The sequence below is a fragment of the Centroberyx gerrardi genome, chromosome 21 (genome assembly GCF_048128805.1).
Source record: "Centroberyx gerrardi isolate f3 chromosome 21, fCenGer3.hap1.cur.20231027, whole genome shotgun sequence".
Taxonomy (NCBI): Eukaryota; Metazoa; Chordata; class Actinopteri; order Beryciformes; family Berycidae; genus Centroberyx; species Centroberyx gerrardi.
The window spans coordinates 2242795-2258507 of NC_136017.1; the positions used below are offsets into that span (position 1 = coordinate 2242795).

The 15713-nt window shown below is 40.8% G+C and overlaps 1 protein-coding gene across 1 annotated transcript in view; it reads left to right on the top strand.

Moving 5' to 3' along the window:
- The first annotated feature begins 88 nt into the window (after positions 1 to 88).
- LOC139924262 (plakophilin-4-like) overlaps positions 89 to 15713 on the top strand; it is a 29283-nt gene continuing 13658 nt past the window's right edge. The window contains exons 1-6 of the mRNA XM_071915261.2: positions 89 to 212; positions 4097 to 4267; positions 6554 to 6767; positions 8739 to 8871; positions 11484 to 11697; positions 13633 to 13816. Coding sequence (XP_071771362.1) covers positions 89 to 212; positions 4097 to 4267; positions 6554 to 6767; positions 8739 to 8871; positions 11484 to 11697; positions 13633 to 13816 — 1040 coding nt within the window. The remainder of the gene's footprint in view (positions 213 to 4096; positions 4268 to 6553; positions 6768 to 8738; positions 8872 to 11483; positions 11698 to 13632; positions 13817 to 15713) is intronic.

A 15713-nucleotide genomic window follows, 5' to 3' on the forward strand; every position in this document is an offset into this window, starting at 1 on the left:
AAACGGCGGAAACGGAGGCGGGCGGCCGGGCTCCACCCTCTCCCTGGTGGAGGGGCGGGGCTTGGCGGGCTCGCCGCTGCGCTCGGGGATGACGGCGGTGCCGCAGCACTACGGCTCCACCCTGCCCCGGCAGAGCCAGCCGCTCGCCTACGGAGCCGATCCGTATGGTCTGTACCAGAGGAGCGCCCTGCCGCGCCCCGACAGCCTCATAGGTCAGTCTGACGGCCAATCAGGTGGGCTGTTGCTGGGTGGCAGGGGGGGCAGTTTAGTTCAGTTCAGTCCAGTTCAGTTCAGTTCAGTTCAGTTCAGTCCAGTTCAGTTCAGTTCAGTCTGTCCAGTCCAGTCCAGTCCAGTCCAGTCCAGTCCAGTCCAGTCCAGTCCAGTCCAGTCCAGTTCAGTTCAGTCCAGTCTGTCCTGTCCAGTCCAGTCCAGTCCAATTCGGTCCAGTCCAGTCCAGTCCAGTTCAGTCCAGTCCAGTTTAGTTCAGTCCAGTTCAAATCTTTATTGTTTATTGCTTTGCCTCTTTTTTGTTTTGTCTATTTGCTTGTTTTGTTTTATTTTTCTTTTAACATTTTTGTTTTGTGCTCGACTTTCCTTGGGTAACATGAAAGGCACTTTTTTAAAATTATTATTATTATTATTAGTAGTATTAGTATTATTATTATATTATTTAAAACATCCTGAAATAAGCTTCCTAAGTGTGGATACAAGATGAAATCACCTGCTGAGCTCGTCATGTTCTGCAGTGCGGTTCGCCGACCCTCAAGCTCCGCCTCCTTCACTAATTGGTCGTCGTCCCCGGCAACTTCCTCCCTGCGTGTCGGCCTCTCTGCTGGAGGATTTGTTGCTGATGCTGCAGCGACAGATTGATCTGTCCATCCTGCCCTCTGTCACTGTACTAAGCCTCACTGACCCACATACAGCATGTGATCATCAGCCGCTGTCACTGTGTGTGTGTGTGTGTGTGTGTGTGTGTGTGTGTGAGAGAGAGAGAAAGACAGAGAGTGTGTGTATCTGTTTTACTGTAATTTGTCTGTGTTCATATGTGCATACAAATGTGTTTCAGCATGATGTGTGTATGATGAATGCATTTGTATGTGCATGTGTTTGACTGTTTGTTTGCTTGTGTGTGTGTGTGTGTGTGTGTGTGTGTGTTTTAGTGATGTCCGTGTTTGTGTTCATATTTGCATACGTATGCGTGCCTGTCTTTCTTTTGTGTGTTTCTGCAGTTATGATGTGTGCATGTGTGTGCATGTCCCGAAGTGTTTTGTGTGTGTATGAGTGTGTGTTTTTCCTTCTGCATGTACTTGTGTTCATATGTGCATGTGTGTGTGTGCCTGTCTTTATTGTGTGTGTGTGTGTGTGTGTGTGTGTGTGTGTGTGTGTGTGCACTCTTGATGTATGTGTTTGCATTTGTGTGTGCATGTACAGTCTTTGTCTTTGTTTTGTGTGTGTGTGTGTGTGTGTGTGTGTGTGTGTGCGTATGTGCGTTAATGATGTCTGTATTTGTGTTCATATATGCATGTGAATGTGTGCTTTGTTTTGCATGTGTGTGTGTGTGTGTGTGTGTGTGTGTGTGTGTGTGTACATTTGTGTGCATCCATGATGTCTTCATTTGCATTCATGTGTGTATGTGTAGCTTTGTCTTGTGCTTTTATTTTGGTCATAAATACGTGTGTGTGTGTGTGAAACGAAGACTGTACAAGGATTAATGGATGTGTGTGTGTGTGTGTATGTGTGTGTGTGTGTGTGTGTGGGGGAGGTGGGGGTTCAGAGTCAGTGAACTGAATGAAATGCCTTTCTATTCTCATCCCACAAAAGATTCTTCACCCAGCAGGACTGCCTGGCTGAGTGTTTTCCTGCTAAGTGGCCTGACGCTCCGCCTGAGGCCTTATTCCCGGTTATCCTGCACATCCAGCGTAATCCCAGATTACATGTGGAAGATAAGCAATAGATGGATATACAAGATTAGGCTATTACTGATCTACAGCGCTCGTAGCTTAGGTACTGAAACCTGGGGAGCGGCCAAAGTATGAACGTAAGCTTTTTTTATTTTGGAATCGATTAGAAAATTGCAGCGTCACCAGCGTGGTCGAGGTTTTGTTTTCTACGAGCGACCAGGATCGAATTTCCAGTCAAAACAGAAGAGTAGAAGCAGAAAATAGGGAAGACAGAAGAGAGATTTGTGAGCGAATAGTGAACCGGTTCAATTCAAACCTGCACTGATTTTCTCTTGTTTCCAGACCTATCAGCTTATTTCATGATATTTTCAGTCAAATTCTCTCACTGCACTGGCAGATAATCTGCTGGTTTCAGTAAATTTCACTTGATTCATGCCAATATGACTTCTTCTTTCAAGAAATCATCATAAAACAATGAAGAAAATCTGGAAACAAGAAACTTTCTCCAAGACAATTTCACTTTTACCAAGAAAATGTCCTGAAACAAGTTACATTCTCCTGGAAAAAAGTTGCTGAAACCGGTAAAATTATCTGCCAGTGCAGTGAGATGATTTCACAAAAAAAAATCCAAAAAAGTTTGTCAGTTTTTTCAGTGTGTACAAGTGATTTGAAACATGATTCTGCTTGACAAGCCAGTGCTGCTTTCTGGCAAATTTCATGCCTTTGGTGGATGAAGCGTCCCGAAACCAGAAGGTCACAATTTTGATTCCTTGCAACAAACTGATTTGTGTCCATTGGTGTCAAAGTTTCCTTCAGAGAGACACTGAGGTCCAGATTCTACTACCAGTCCAAGATTGCATTGCAAGGACAATTTGCTTTGCAAGTTTGTTTTGCGCCTCAGCTGCTTGAGTTCAGAGGAGTTTTCGTCTTATTCACCAAGAAATGAATTCAAATCAGGTTGTGGTGTAAACAAGCCCTTGAAACGAGCCCCTTCATCACCAATTGCGAGTGCAAACAGCGTGCTTCAGCTGGAAGACTAATCCACCAAGGCTGCACCCGTGTGCCTTAGAGCTCCTTTATAATTGGAGCGTTCTCTGATCTGATGTGAGGCCGTCGGATGGAAACCCTCTGCCTCGCTTCCTGTCTGGTGATGATGATGATGATGATGCTGCATCCTGCAGCAAAGATATCAGCCGTTCTGAATGACCAAACTCCTTATGCAGTCTTTCAAAACATTTCATATGGATGCAATAATTTGGGTGATTTGGTGAAGTGTTAGTAAAATTGGGTGCAGTCTTGATTTGCTTGGCCTCACCTACAAATAACTGCAAAATAACAAGATTTACACATGATTTATGTATGTGTGACCATGGCAGGTGCAAAGAGGCTTTATTTTTTGACCAGTGCTTTTAGGCTGTTAGTGAATAACATGGCATTCAGATTCAGTGATGCAGTGCACACTCTTCCCTGCATAAACCTGTATTTAATCTGGATTTTGAGGCTCTTTCTCAGCTTGTGCCCTCCATGACATGTTTGACATGTTTGACTGAAATCCGATTCCATAACAGAAGAAACGTAGAGGACGGAAGATGGATAAGGATTCCAGAAGTTTGCTTGGCAGTGGAGGAAGCACTGGATGGTCGATGAGAACAAATGGGAAGACCCAACATTCATTGCAACAACAGCACTATAGTCTTTTAGAGCCGGTTGAATCAGCTGGTGAAATGAACACGCAACATCAAGCAAGTTTTAGCATCGATAAATCATCACCACATTAATTTAGAGACATTGGTATAATTACCGTAAACAAATCTATCTCTATCAGCCTCTACTCTGCATCCTCCATAGTTTCTCCTTCACCTGGTGGATCTGGAGGGAAATCTGCTGGATCGCTTTACGGCACAAAACAGGAAGAGGTTCTGTTCTTCCAGAGCAAACGGAGATAAAGCTGAAAGAGTTTCTGGCAGCAGATGGTGGAAGGAGGGAAAGGAAGATGGAGAAATCACTTCCAACATGTTGATCCTCTTCAGGGAGGGGGAAGGGAGCAACGGGGCTGATGGGAAATGTAGTCTTAATGTGGAGAAACACTAGAACTAACAATACTGTGAGTGAGATGTTTTGTTTTGTTTTGTTTACAGTAATATATGGAGGTAGGACAAGCGTTCCTGAAGTTCTGGTGTGTTTCTGTGCTGCAGGTCTTCACAGCTCGTACGCCGGACACGCGGGGCAGCTGGACCCGGAGCTGAGGGCCGCCTTGTCCCCGGACTGCCATATGACACCCGTTTTCGACGAGCGCTCCTTCCACAGCCCGCTGTACCACAGCCCCACCCACGATCCGCAGGGCAACATCTACAGGACGAGCACAGGTACCGGAAACTCTTTCTCCGTCTGCTCTTATCCTGTTTCTGCTCCTAGCGCTTTGCTTACATGATCGTTCAACCGTCACAGGAAAGTTTTAAGACCTTTGCACGTCATGTTATTGGTTTGTTGTAATGTTGGTGATCTAGAAATGTAAGCTGGTGCAGTGGTAGAAGTAGTCAGTCCCACCAGGAGAGTTTTTTTGTGATTATTGCGGCCAAAAATACTTGATTTTGCAGCGGCTTTTCTCAAAAATTGCGATACAATTTGCGAGGTTTTATGTGCTCTTTTTGCGGTAAAATTGTGGGAATTGGGAAAAATTGCAAGCAAAGGAAAAAAAATATTTTCTCTCTCTCTCACACACACACACACACACACACACACACACACACACACACACACACACACACACACACACAGCCTCCCCCCATTCTCTCCCACTCTCCGTTTAAGCTATTAACTCTTCCAAGAGCTTGAATTTTGCACTCACCTCGATTCTTGCTGCTTTTGTTTTGTTTTGCACGGTCTATGGCAGTCATTTTTGTTGGCAGGTGAGTTTTGAATAGAGAATAGAAAATGTCACCTGTGTGATCTGGGAGAGGTCGAAAATGAAATGCACTTTTTGTTCTATTGTCCATTATATCACAATCTTAGATATAGGCTTTTCCGTAAAATGTCTGCAGAATGTCCTGATTTGTTTTCTCTGTCTGATGAATGTAGACTTCAGTTCCTGTTTACAGACAAAGTGTTTCACCGCTCAGTTTGTGTTAAATGCCTACCAACAGCAGGAGGGCGCTTTATGTTTGATGTGTTAAAGGCACAGTCTGTGCCTCAGATGTGCCTAAGTTATGTTTTATAGCTGTAATGTCTAAGGAGCAGGATTGTGTTCATATTTGGTTTGACAGTGTTTGATATGTATGGAGGTGTATTATATTTGTTCTTTCGCTCTCAGTATGTTATTGCTCTTGTTTGTTATGTTTGTAGTGTCTTGTCTTTTGGTGCATGACACTTTAAAAAATAAATTACTACTTACTACTACTAGTAGTAGCCGTAGTAGTTGCAGTAGTAGCAGAAGCAGTAGCAGTAGTAGTAGTAATTGCAGTAATATTCCAAAACCATTCATTTCAAACATTAGATTTATTACAGGAATTTTCCTTTAGTTCCTCCTTCAGTATCTTCACTGAGAATGATTCCAGTGACCCCATTCTGAAACCAAAGGACCCCACAGGAGGCCCCGATCCCCAGGTTGAGAAGCCTGGCTTAGTTTCATGTCTGCTGGAAAGATGATTCCTCTAAAACCTTGGTGGAAATCACCGTTTACAGGCACAGGAAATGTTTTCATTATCTGTCCCTAAGGTCAGAACTTAATTAGGCTGGAACCTTTCATGTACTCTGCTCCGTCTTAATTGAAGTCATTGCAAAATGATTTAAAGCTGAAAGCGCCGGTCTCCCTCGCCGAGTTTTAACTGATAATGAAGGATCTTGTGGCAGACTCAAAAAGGAGCAGTCTTTGCTTTATTTAGTCAAGATTTGGCCCATGAGCTGCTGGTTTTGCATGGATCACTGCCTTTTTGAGCATTTAAATAGCAACATTTTACTGAGCTTTACTTAGCTCTTTTATGTGGTTTTGGATAGAGCTGAACAATTAATCAAACAAAATATATATGAACTGCAATTTCCAAATCTCAGAGGCTGCAATTAATTGCTTAAGAGAGAGTTTGGTCCAGAATGGATTTGTGAACAAGGAGTTTTAGAGCTGCAGGTAATCTTTGTTCCATGAATCAAAACCTTTCATCAGACTCAAACTCAGTAAATCTGCACACTCACATCTATTTGTTTTTTAACACAATAACTTTTCTTTAAACAATTTTAAAGTTCTAAAAAATGTATGACAAGAAAAACTTGTAATGACATGAATCGCAGTTTAAATCGCAATTGCAATATTCTGTCAAATAATCACAATTCAATTTTTTGTCAGTATCTATCAGCCCTAATGTATATAGTATGTACAGTACATGACCTAGTATAGGATGTATATGATGTGTGTATATATATTTATGCAGTATGTATATATGATGTAGTATGGTATATGAGCTGTACATGATGGTATGTAAAGCAGTATCATCAGTATTGTCAGTATCTTTCAGCCTTAGTTTTGGATGTATTTTGCTGTAAATTGTTTGTCTGCAGCTTTAATCCTCGTCTTGATGTTGTTTTCTTGTCCTGGTTTCCCTTTAAAAGCAGATTTTTAAAGCCATTCCTGACTTTCGAGGTTCTCTCTCTCATCTCCTCAGGCATGGGGACCCTCCAGCGGACCACAAGCCATTGCGGCACGCTGCCGTACCAAAGAAGCAGCTACGGGCTGAGCTCCGCTGCTCTGTACGCAGACTCCTACAGGGTTTCCCAGCAGGGGCTGGCCGGCGAGCCCGTCTACCCCCGACACTCTGGACTGGTGGAGCGGGTGGCGACTCGCTCGCCGTCCATCGAGAGCATCCACAAAGACCCCAGGTACACACACACACACACACACACACACACACACACACACACACTCAGATATGTACATACATTCTTATACATATGCATACTCATATAAAGTACATACAGATAACAGAGCTCGTTTTCTCGAGATAACGGGTTCATTTATCTTGTTATCTCGAGAAAACAAAAGGCCGATTTCTCGAGATAACGAGATAATTTATCACGAGAAAACGACTTTTGTTTTCTCGAGATCACGGGATAATTATGGAGAACTCGTAAATGAGCGTCTGGTTCATTTGATCACACCTGATTTCAGCCTTCAAGATCACTGTCATGACTGTCGGGAGGATTCATAACCGCTAGTCTTCTCCTTAAATGACGAGGACTGATCTGAATGTTATCTCTAACAGAAAGACACAATGTAATCTCTGCCTGTTAGACCTTGACTGAAGTACAATCTGATGCGTTGATCAATAATGATTCTCCTTGATCCGACATTTTCAGCTTAAATCAGTTGCTACAGTTGTCAAGACGCCATCTGTGCATTCTGGCACTCCTGATCTCTGATAAACATTATAAGTAATAAGAGGAAACGACATTTTGTTTTCTCGTGATAACGGGTTTATTATCTCGTTATCTCGAGATAACAAAGCTCGTTTTCTCGTGATCTCGAGATAACGGCATTAAAAAAAATAATTGCAAGCACGGCCGTTCTCGACTTCCGTACATATGCATAAAAAGTACATATAAAGTACATATACAGTATACAGTACATATACATTATGCATATAAAGTACATATACAGTACATATGCATAAAAAGTACATATAAAGTACATATACAGTATACAGTACATATACATTATGCATATAAAGTACATATACAGTACATATGCATAAAAAGTACATATAAAGTACATATACAGTACATAAAAAAAGTACATATAAAGTACATATACAGTACATATAAAAAGTACATATAAAGTACATACAACTGTGCTATACAAATAAAGTTTATTATTTATTATTATTACAGTACATATACAATACATATACATATACATTACATATACAATACATATACATATACAGTACATATACATATGAAGTACATATACAGTACATAGAAATACACAGTACATATACAGTACATATACATATAAAGTACTTATACAGTACATATACAGTACATGTAAGTGTACAGTGCATATATACAGTACATTATGAAGAGTTTCATTACAAAGTGAGATATCATTATTTGATAAATTGACAGATTCTTATAAAACGAGCGTTGGCATGAAAACAAATCTGTTAAAGCTCTGAATCATTTTATGACCTTTGCTTACAGAATAATTCTGTTTTTGAAGACTGAATCATCTGTGGTTTTATAACACTCACTGATGGACAGCTGTACAAAATTAAATATATAGCATTTTACCATATCCATGTCTGTACACACACACACACACACACAGTATATACAGTATATATATATGTTCAGTCAGGTTTTGAAGGCTTGGAAAAGTACGGGAAATGATTCTGACAGTTTTCAAAGTACGGGAAAACACAAAACAAAATCCTGAGCTTTGTAAAAAGTAAATAATAATATCCTTTATTTGTTTAGCACCTTTCATACACAACATGAAGCTCAAAGTGCTTTACATCAATAGAAGGCAGATAAAAAAAACTGATAAAAATATATATAAAAGAACAAGCGAGTTGCATTGCATTAAAAGAATCAAACCAAGTAAATTAGAAAGATAAAACAACACAATCAAATGAAACAGTTCAAATGAAGGCTGATTAGAAGCAGCACATTCATATTATTCGTAACCAAAGGTGCAAAACAGCGAGAGATGAATCAACAGCGTCTTCAGATGGAGGTCTGGGAGAGAAGGGGATAATTAAAGTGGAAAATGCACAAAACCCTGTTGAATGATTTCTATTCATCACTGTTCCCTCTATCCCCCCCCCCCCCCCCCCCCTCTCTCTCTTCCAGGGAGTTTGCGTGGCGTGACCCCGAGCTGCCGGAGGTGATCCACATGTTGCAGCATCACTTCCCCTCCGTCCAGGCCAACGCCGCCGCCTACCTGCAGCACCTGTGCTACGGAGACAACCGGGTCAAAGTGGAGGTAACGCTTCAGAAAACACAGGGGAGAGGTTAAAGGTTTAAAGAGCAGTGATGTACAAGGTAACTGTCCCGTCCCGTCCCGTCCCGTCCCGTCCCGTCCCGTCCCTGACACTGCCGGGGTTAGGGGTTACATTCCCACCGAATACTGAAAATGTCTGCACTCATGGTACCTTGACTTTTGAAACATGTTCATTCAGTTTTCCCAAAGCGAACACAAAACAGAAACATGTACAAGTGCAAACTTACAAAGTAGATAAATATAAAATTTCAGGACAAGACAAGACAGAACCAGGCTCTCTACATAGGAAATAATCTTTATACTTACAATATGTAATGAATATTTAGTCATTATATATTGTTATAATACCATATAATATTTATAATAACCATCATATATCACCATAATATTATATAATAAACAGTAATTATTAGAATTATTATAATTTTAATACTGATAACATACTGTATATAATGTGTATATGTAAGTATATGTGTGTGAACCACATTTTTTGCAAAGAGAGGAAAAAAGACGGATCAAACAAATAAATTAAAAGTAAATAAATGTCATTTTTCTACATTCTGTAATTGTGTTAACTTCTTGTAAATGAAATAACGCTGAACTTTAACAATTCATCAAATTACTGAGGACCCCCTGGAACCCCCTCAAGGACCCCTGGTGGTCCCCGGACCCCACGTTGAGAACCACTGGTTTAGTTTATTGTCCTTGGGAGGAAATTCACAGCCAGTCAGAAAAAACATAAATCAACCAAAAAACAGCAGTGACTAAGACATAAAAAAAAAAAAAAAAAAAAAAGTAAATTGTAATATAAAAGAAAAAATAACTAAAGCAGTCCTGGTACTTTACTTTAAGGCATCGCCCAAATGACATGCTGTATATTTTAATGTTAAGTTCAATAGAGATGATACTCTCAGTTGCCAGTGGCATTGGTACAAAAGGCAACTTTTTGGGCAACTCTGATGGTCAACGGTGCCCGAGGAGTTGCTTCAGCATTGTTGCTTTAACCTCAGAGCACCATGTTGTTGCCAGGAAACATCTTCCTAGATTTTGGACTGATTTTATTGCCTGTTGCTCATTTACATTGCCACAAATATTGCCCGTTGTTGTATCTCCGGTCTTCAGACGGTCGGTAATGCTTCCTCGGCTCGGAGGGTTTGGAAATGTACTTTTGAGATTATGTGTGCCAAACTCCAGAGCTGCAGAGCCAGAACGCCATCTGCTCCAGCAAAACTTAAAAAGAAATGTTCTGCCAAATGTGCTGGAGCACCGGCGAGCGCTGCCCACTGAAATGCCGCCGCGCCGCGCCGCACCGCGCCGCTCCGCTCCCCGAGCAGTAAATAACTCCGGCCTCCGAGCGTCAGAGACGGCTCACTGTTCGGTGTGTTCGGTTATGAGCTTTTAATCAGCCCGGAGTGCAGCGTGGAAACATTCCTGCTGATTCAGCCAAATGTACCGCCGCCACCGACAAATGCTCCGAGTGAAGCGCTGCGGCTTGAACACAGAACCAAAACGTTGCTCTTCTCCTGAGAGACGGATTCAGTTATTTAGAGAAGACATGAAGACCTTTTGAACAGCCTCAGACGCTCTGCTCTTTGAATCTGACAGGTTTCCATCTGAGAAACTTACTGCCACCTGAAATTCATTTGGGAATTTTTCCTGAATCAATAATATATTATCATCTTCAGAGAGAAAGTTTTAGGCTTGCTAAAAACATATTAATACGCTCTATGCTGGCACATGTTATTTTCAAAGGGAGGGTGAAAGTTTTTTCAGGTGGTGGATATTTAAATTAACATTTTATGCATTTACCTGATACTGTTAGAAATATATTAAAATGTTGGTGAACATGCCATAGTGATGATGTCACTTGAATTTGAAGGGTTTGACTACAAACCTTTGGACTAATTTGAACTACATATACATACTATACATCATATACTACATCATATACATACTATACATCATATACTACATCATATACATCATATACTACATCATATACATCATATACTACATCATATACATCACATACTACATCATATACATACTATACATCATATACTACATCATATACTACATCATATACATCATATACTACATCATATACATCATATACTACATCATATACATCACATACTACATCATATACATACTATACATCATATACTACATCATATACTACATCATATACATCATATACTACATCATATACATCATATACTACATCATATACATACTATACATCATATACTACATCATATACATACTATACATCATATACATCATATACTACATCATATACATCATATACTACATATACATACTATACATCATATACTACATCATATACATCATATACATCATATACTACATATACATACTATACATCATATACTACATTATATACATCATATACATCATATACTACATCATATACATCATATACTACATCATATACATCATATACCATATTACACACAAACACACACACCTATGGGTAATTAAGAGTCTTCAGTTCACCTGACCTGCATGTGTTTGGTTAATTAGTGTTACCTGAAATTCATCTGTCCACATGATTGGCCCTCTGTCTGCAGGTGTGCCACCTGGGAGGGATCCAGCACCTGGTGGACCTGCTGGACCACAAGGTGACGGAGGTGCAGAAGAGCGCCTGCGGGGCGCTGAGGAACCTGGTGTACGGCAAGGCCACCGACGACAACAAGGTGGCGCTGAGGAACTGCGGCGGCGTTCCCGCCCTGCTGCGCCTCCTCAGGAAAACCACCGACAACGAAGTTCGAGAGCTGGTGACGGGTACGTCCGCTGCCTGGTTAGAGGGCTGGTTTAGTTCAGTGACTCTCAACCTTTTTCATATAGGACTCCTAATACAATCCACATTACAGCCACAGACCCCCATTTAGTGAGATTTTGTCTGTCGGACCCAAATCTGAGAATATTTTTATTGTCAGATATGATTTTGTCCAGAACTTCATGACTGTCTGTATTGTAGGTAGAGAGATAACAGAGAAACTATGATCAGAACAGTCATTCTTCTACATTCTCTAACTGTGTTAACTTCTTGTAAATTAAATAATGCTGAAGTTTAACAATTCATCATTTTGCTGGGGACCTCCTGGAACCCCCTCAAGGACCCCCTGGTGGTCCCCGGACCCCACGTTGAGAACAACTGGTTTAGTTTATTAAATTCACAGCCAGTCAGAAAAAACATAAATCAACCAAGAAACAGCAGTGACTAATAAATACATAAATAAATTGTTAAAATTGTAAATTGTTGTGAAAATTGTAAAAAGTGTCGGATATCAGAAATGTCATTTTTTACTCTATATTCCTCAATAAAGAAAAAAAAAAAAACCCACAAAAAAATCAACAACAAAAAAAACAGTAAAGTGCTGCACTCTTGCTCCACTCCAAGAGGAACTGTTTGGACATTTCTACAGTAAAGCAGGTACAGCAGGTAGATACAGGATTGGGATTTCTAAAATAGCAATTATATAATATATTACAGGCATATTCAAGTCAGATCCATCGTTATTATTCCTGATATTAAGAGGTAAATTCAGGTGACAGCAGCATCCACATTAAGTGTTTCCAAACAGAAAAAAAACACTAAAACCTGTGAATGTTGGGTGTGTGTGGGCGGCTGTCTGTACGACTGGTTTGCCGACCGACTGACCGTTTGTCTGTGCTGCCGGCCGGCCGGCCGGCTGGCTGGCGGTGTATTAATCCGTGTAGCGGCTGTTCAGTGGGAGGTGAGAGCGGCAGCAGCTTAAACACTCAGCTCACAGTGTTGACAGAACAGATCTCCGCTCAGTCCTCGGGACAGATGCTAAGATAATGTGCTTTGGAAACAGGATGCGGCCGGCGGCTCTGTAGCCACGCCGCACATACTGTCGGATACCAGCGGATACCAAGCTGCTGGATGCTGCAGACTCTTCTGCAAGACGAGAAGAGACTGCAGTCTGATGTAACGCTTCTTTGTAATGCTGCGTTGATCATAACGCTGCACTTTGTGGTCCTAGTTTTTGATTTTTATGGTCCTAATGTTTTTTATGTGAATAATGTTGAGCTATGGATTAATATGGCCCAGTTTACAGCTTATTGACCTTATTCACATGGCGGCCATTTTGAATACTCAGGGTGGGAAACTCTACCTGGAACAGCGAGTCCAGCTCTGTGCTGCTGTTGTGAACCAAGATACATCATACAAACATTTATCATTTCACAGATTCTCCACTGAAAAACATATTTGAAACAAATGGATCTCAAGAATCCAGAGGGATATGTTTATATTTTAATATATTTAGTCCATTATCGCCTTATCGCTAGCTGCTAGAGTCTAGCTTAGCTAGCTAGCTAGTAGTTTACTAACTAGCTAGTTAACTAGTTAACTTCCCTGCTAAATTAAAAAAGTTGTTGTGGTTGTTCTCAAGATTGCTAGCTAATTTGGTAACTGTTAGGTGTATCTGTATTTTGTCCTCACGTATGTGTTTAAGTGATGCTACTTTTATATACAGTATATGCCAATCTTTCGGGTAAAGTTTCTCACCCCAAGTGTTCAAAATGGCCGCCGTGTGAATCGGTCCCTATACCCAGCTATGATCAACATACACCGAACATCGGTCAAAATCTTCAAATCCAGTAAAGAAATGAATGTCTGGGTACATTTTAAAATGTCAAACTGCACAGTGTGTATGAACTCTGGGTGATTCTTCCTCCCTGCACCCACAGGCGTCCTGTGGAACCTCTCCTCGTGCGACGCGGTGAAGATGACCATCATCCGCGACGCTCTGAGCACACTCACCAACACGGTGGTCATCCCCCACTCGGGCTGGAGCAGCGTCCCGCACCGCGACGAACACAAGCTCAAGTTCCACTCCTCCCTGCTGCTGCGCAACACCACCGGCTGCCTGAGGTGAGGGGCGAAACGAACGCACCCTCGACGAGTTAGCTGGAGAGTTTTGTTCTTACATGAGACGCCCACTATTTGAAATAACTGACACCTACTCTTATGAAGTGATTAGTGCAACAAAATTACATTTCATTTCACTAGTTTAATAGTTAATTTAAAGGATAGAAGGTAATTTGAAATCCTTGGATGACAAAATGATCGCCTATATTTGAGAGATATTGAGTGATTAAACTTGAAAATGGATATGTCATTTCAGAATAGAACCAATTTTCAATACTATTATTTTTATTGATATTATTGTTATTTATTCATCTTAATTTACCCCAGGAAGGTTTGCTGAACATGTATACTCCCTGCTTCAGATTCATCTAGGTGCTGCAGAGGAGAGCGTTAATAATTCACTTTACCCCTCCAGATTTTACATGCCGGTCCGGGGATTCGAACTTGTGATCTTCCCGGTCACAAGCCGGCTTCTCTCATACCTTGTCGAGTTAAAACCGACCCAGGAAGCGCCCAAGCACAATAAATCCATTCTCATTTCATAATGAAAATAGATTTAACAAAGTACTTCGCCTTCTAAGCCTGTTGAGTTAGTGAGCGAGCCGTTAGCTCATTAAAACGATTTCCGTTTTGAAACGCAAGAATAACTTTTGGATTTATTAGTCTTTTGTGCTACTTTTACAGTCTTAATGATTTTGTAAAACCACGGCACAGAAAAATGATCGCATAATCCATCAATGAGAAGCTCTATAATGGAGATGTTATGCAAGCATGGAGTCCAAAGTATGCATCTTGTCCAGTAATCAGCTTTATGGGGTTTTTTTAAATAATGATTAATGAACTTTGGGTATGATTTCTCCTCAAAGAGACATGAACCCCCTCATCTGTAAATGTGACAGCACTGAACGTCAGCAGATTCATGTCATTCGAAACAAGACGCTCCTTTGTCCCATATTCAGATTTTGTGATTTTGTTTTCAAACATACTAACGCTCAGGATGAGAATAATGATCTTCATGATGTTTTGCAAATAAATGTGCTTAAGTTAAAGCTGCTTTTGGCAACTTTGCACATTGGCGGCTCCAAATAGCAGCGAGAGGAAACTGCTTAACTTAACCCAGAAATCCTGTGCAGTGACGTCAGAAGCATCATAAGCTAATTTGCATATTAATATATATTTACGAAGCGAGGAGAGAGGGGCCACACTGTGTACTGGAAGCGCTGTGATCATCAGACTTATTTGGATTAGACAAGGAAGTAGCTGTACTGATTTGTTCCTAAAATCTTTTGGGAGTCAACACATTAACATCGTTCCCCATGGTCATAAAAAATGCCTAGATTCGTCGCTAGTGGCTGAAAAATTGTCACTGCTCTTTAGGAGACAGTTTGTATTTCTCCTCTTAAGTTTAAATTCCTCACTTTCTGTGGGTGGAGAAGAGACCATACCAACACCAAAATTTTATTTGGGCAAATAGAGCAAATCAACTAGTGCCGCACTTTGCCGCACTTAGTGATTTACGCAAAAAATCCTGTCTAATGCAACTTTAAAAACGTTTTTATTGAATGACTGTGAAGACTGAGTCGTCACAATCCTGGACCCTGATTGGCCGACAGCAGCGGCTCCTCTAATTCAGGCTTTCCAGTTCAAACGCTGCAAACTGGACCCTGATTGGATGGATTTCAGTCATTCTTTTTATTGAGGGGAGCCAATCAGGAGGAGTTAGGACTGAAACTGTTTGTGAAAAAGGATGGATTTTTGAACTTTCAAACTGAATCAAATTTAAACAAAACATATTGGATCATATATGTATATAAGTAAAGGATCATTTGGTGTCCTATAGTAGTTCCCCTTTAAATGAGTCTCTCCTCTGTGTAAACTGCTGTATCCCCTCATACAGAAG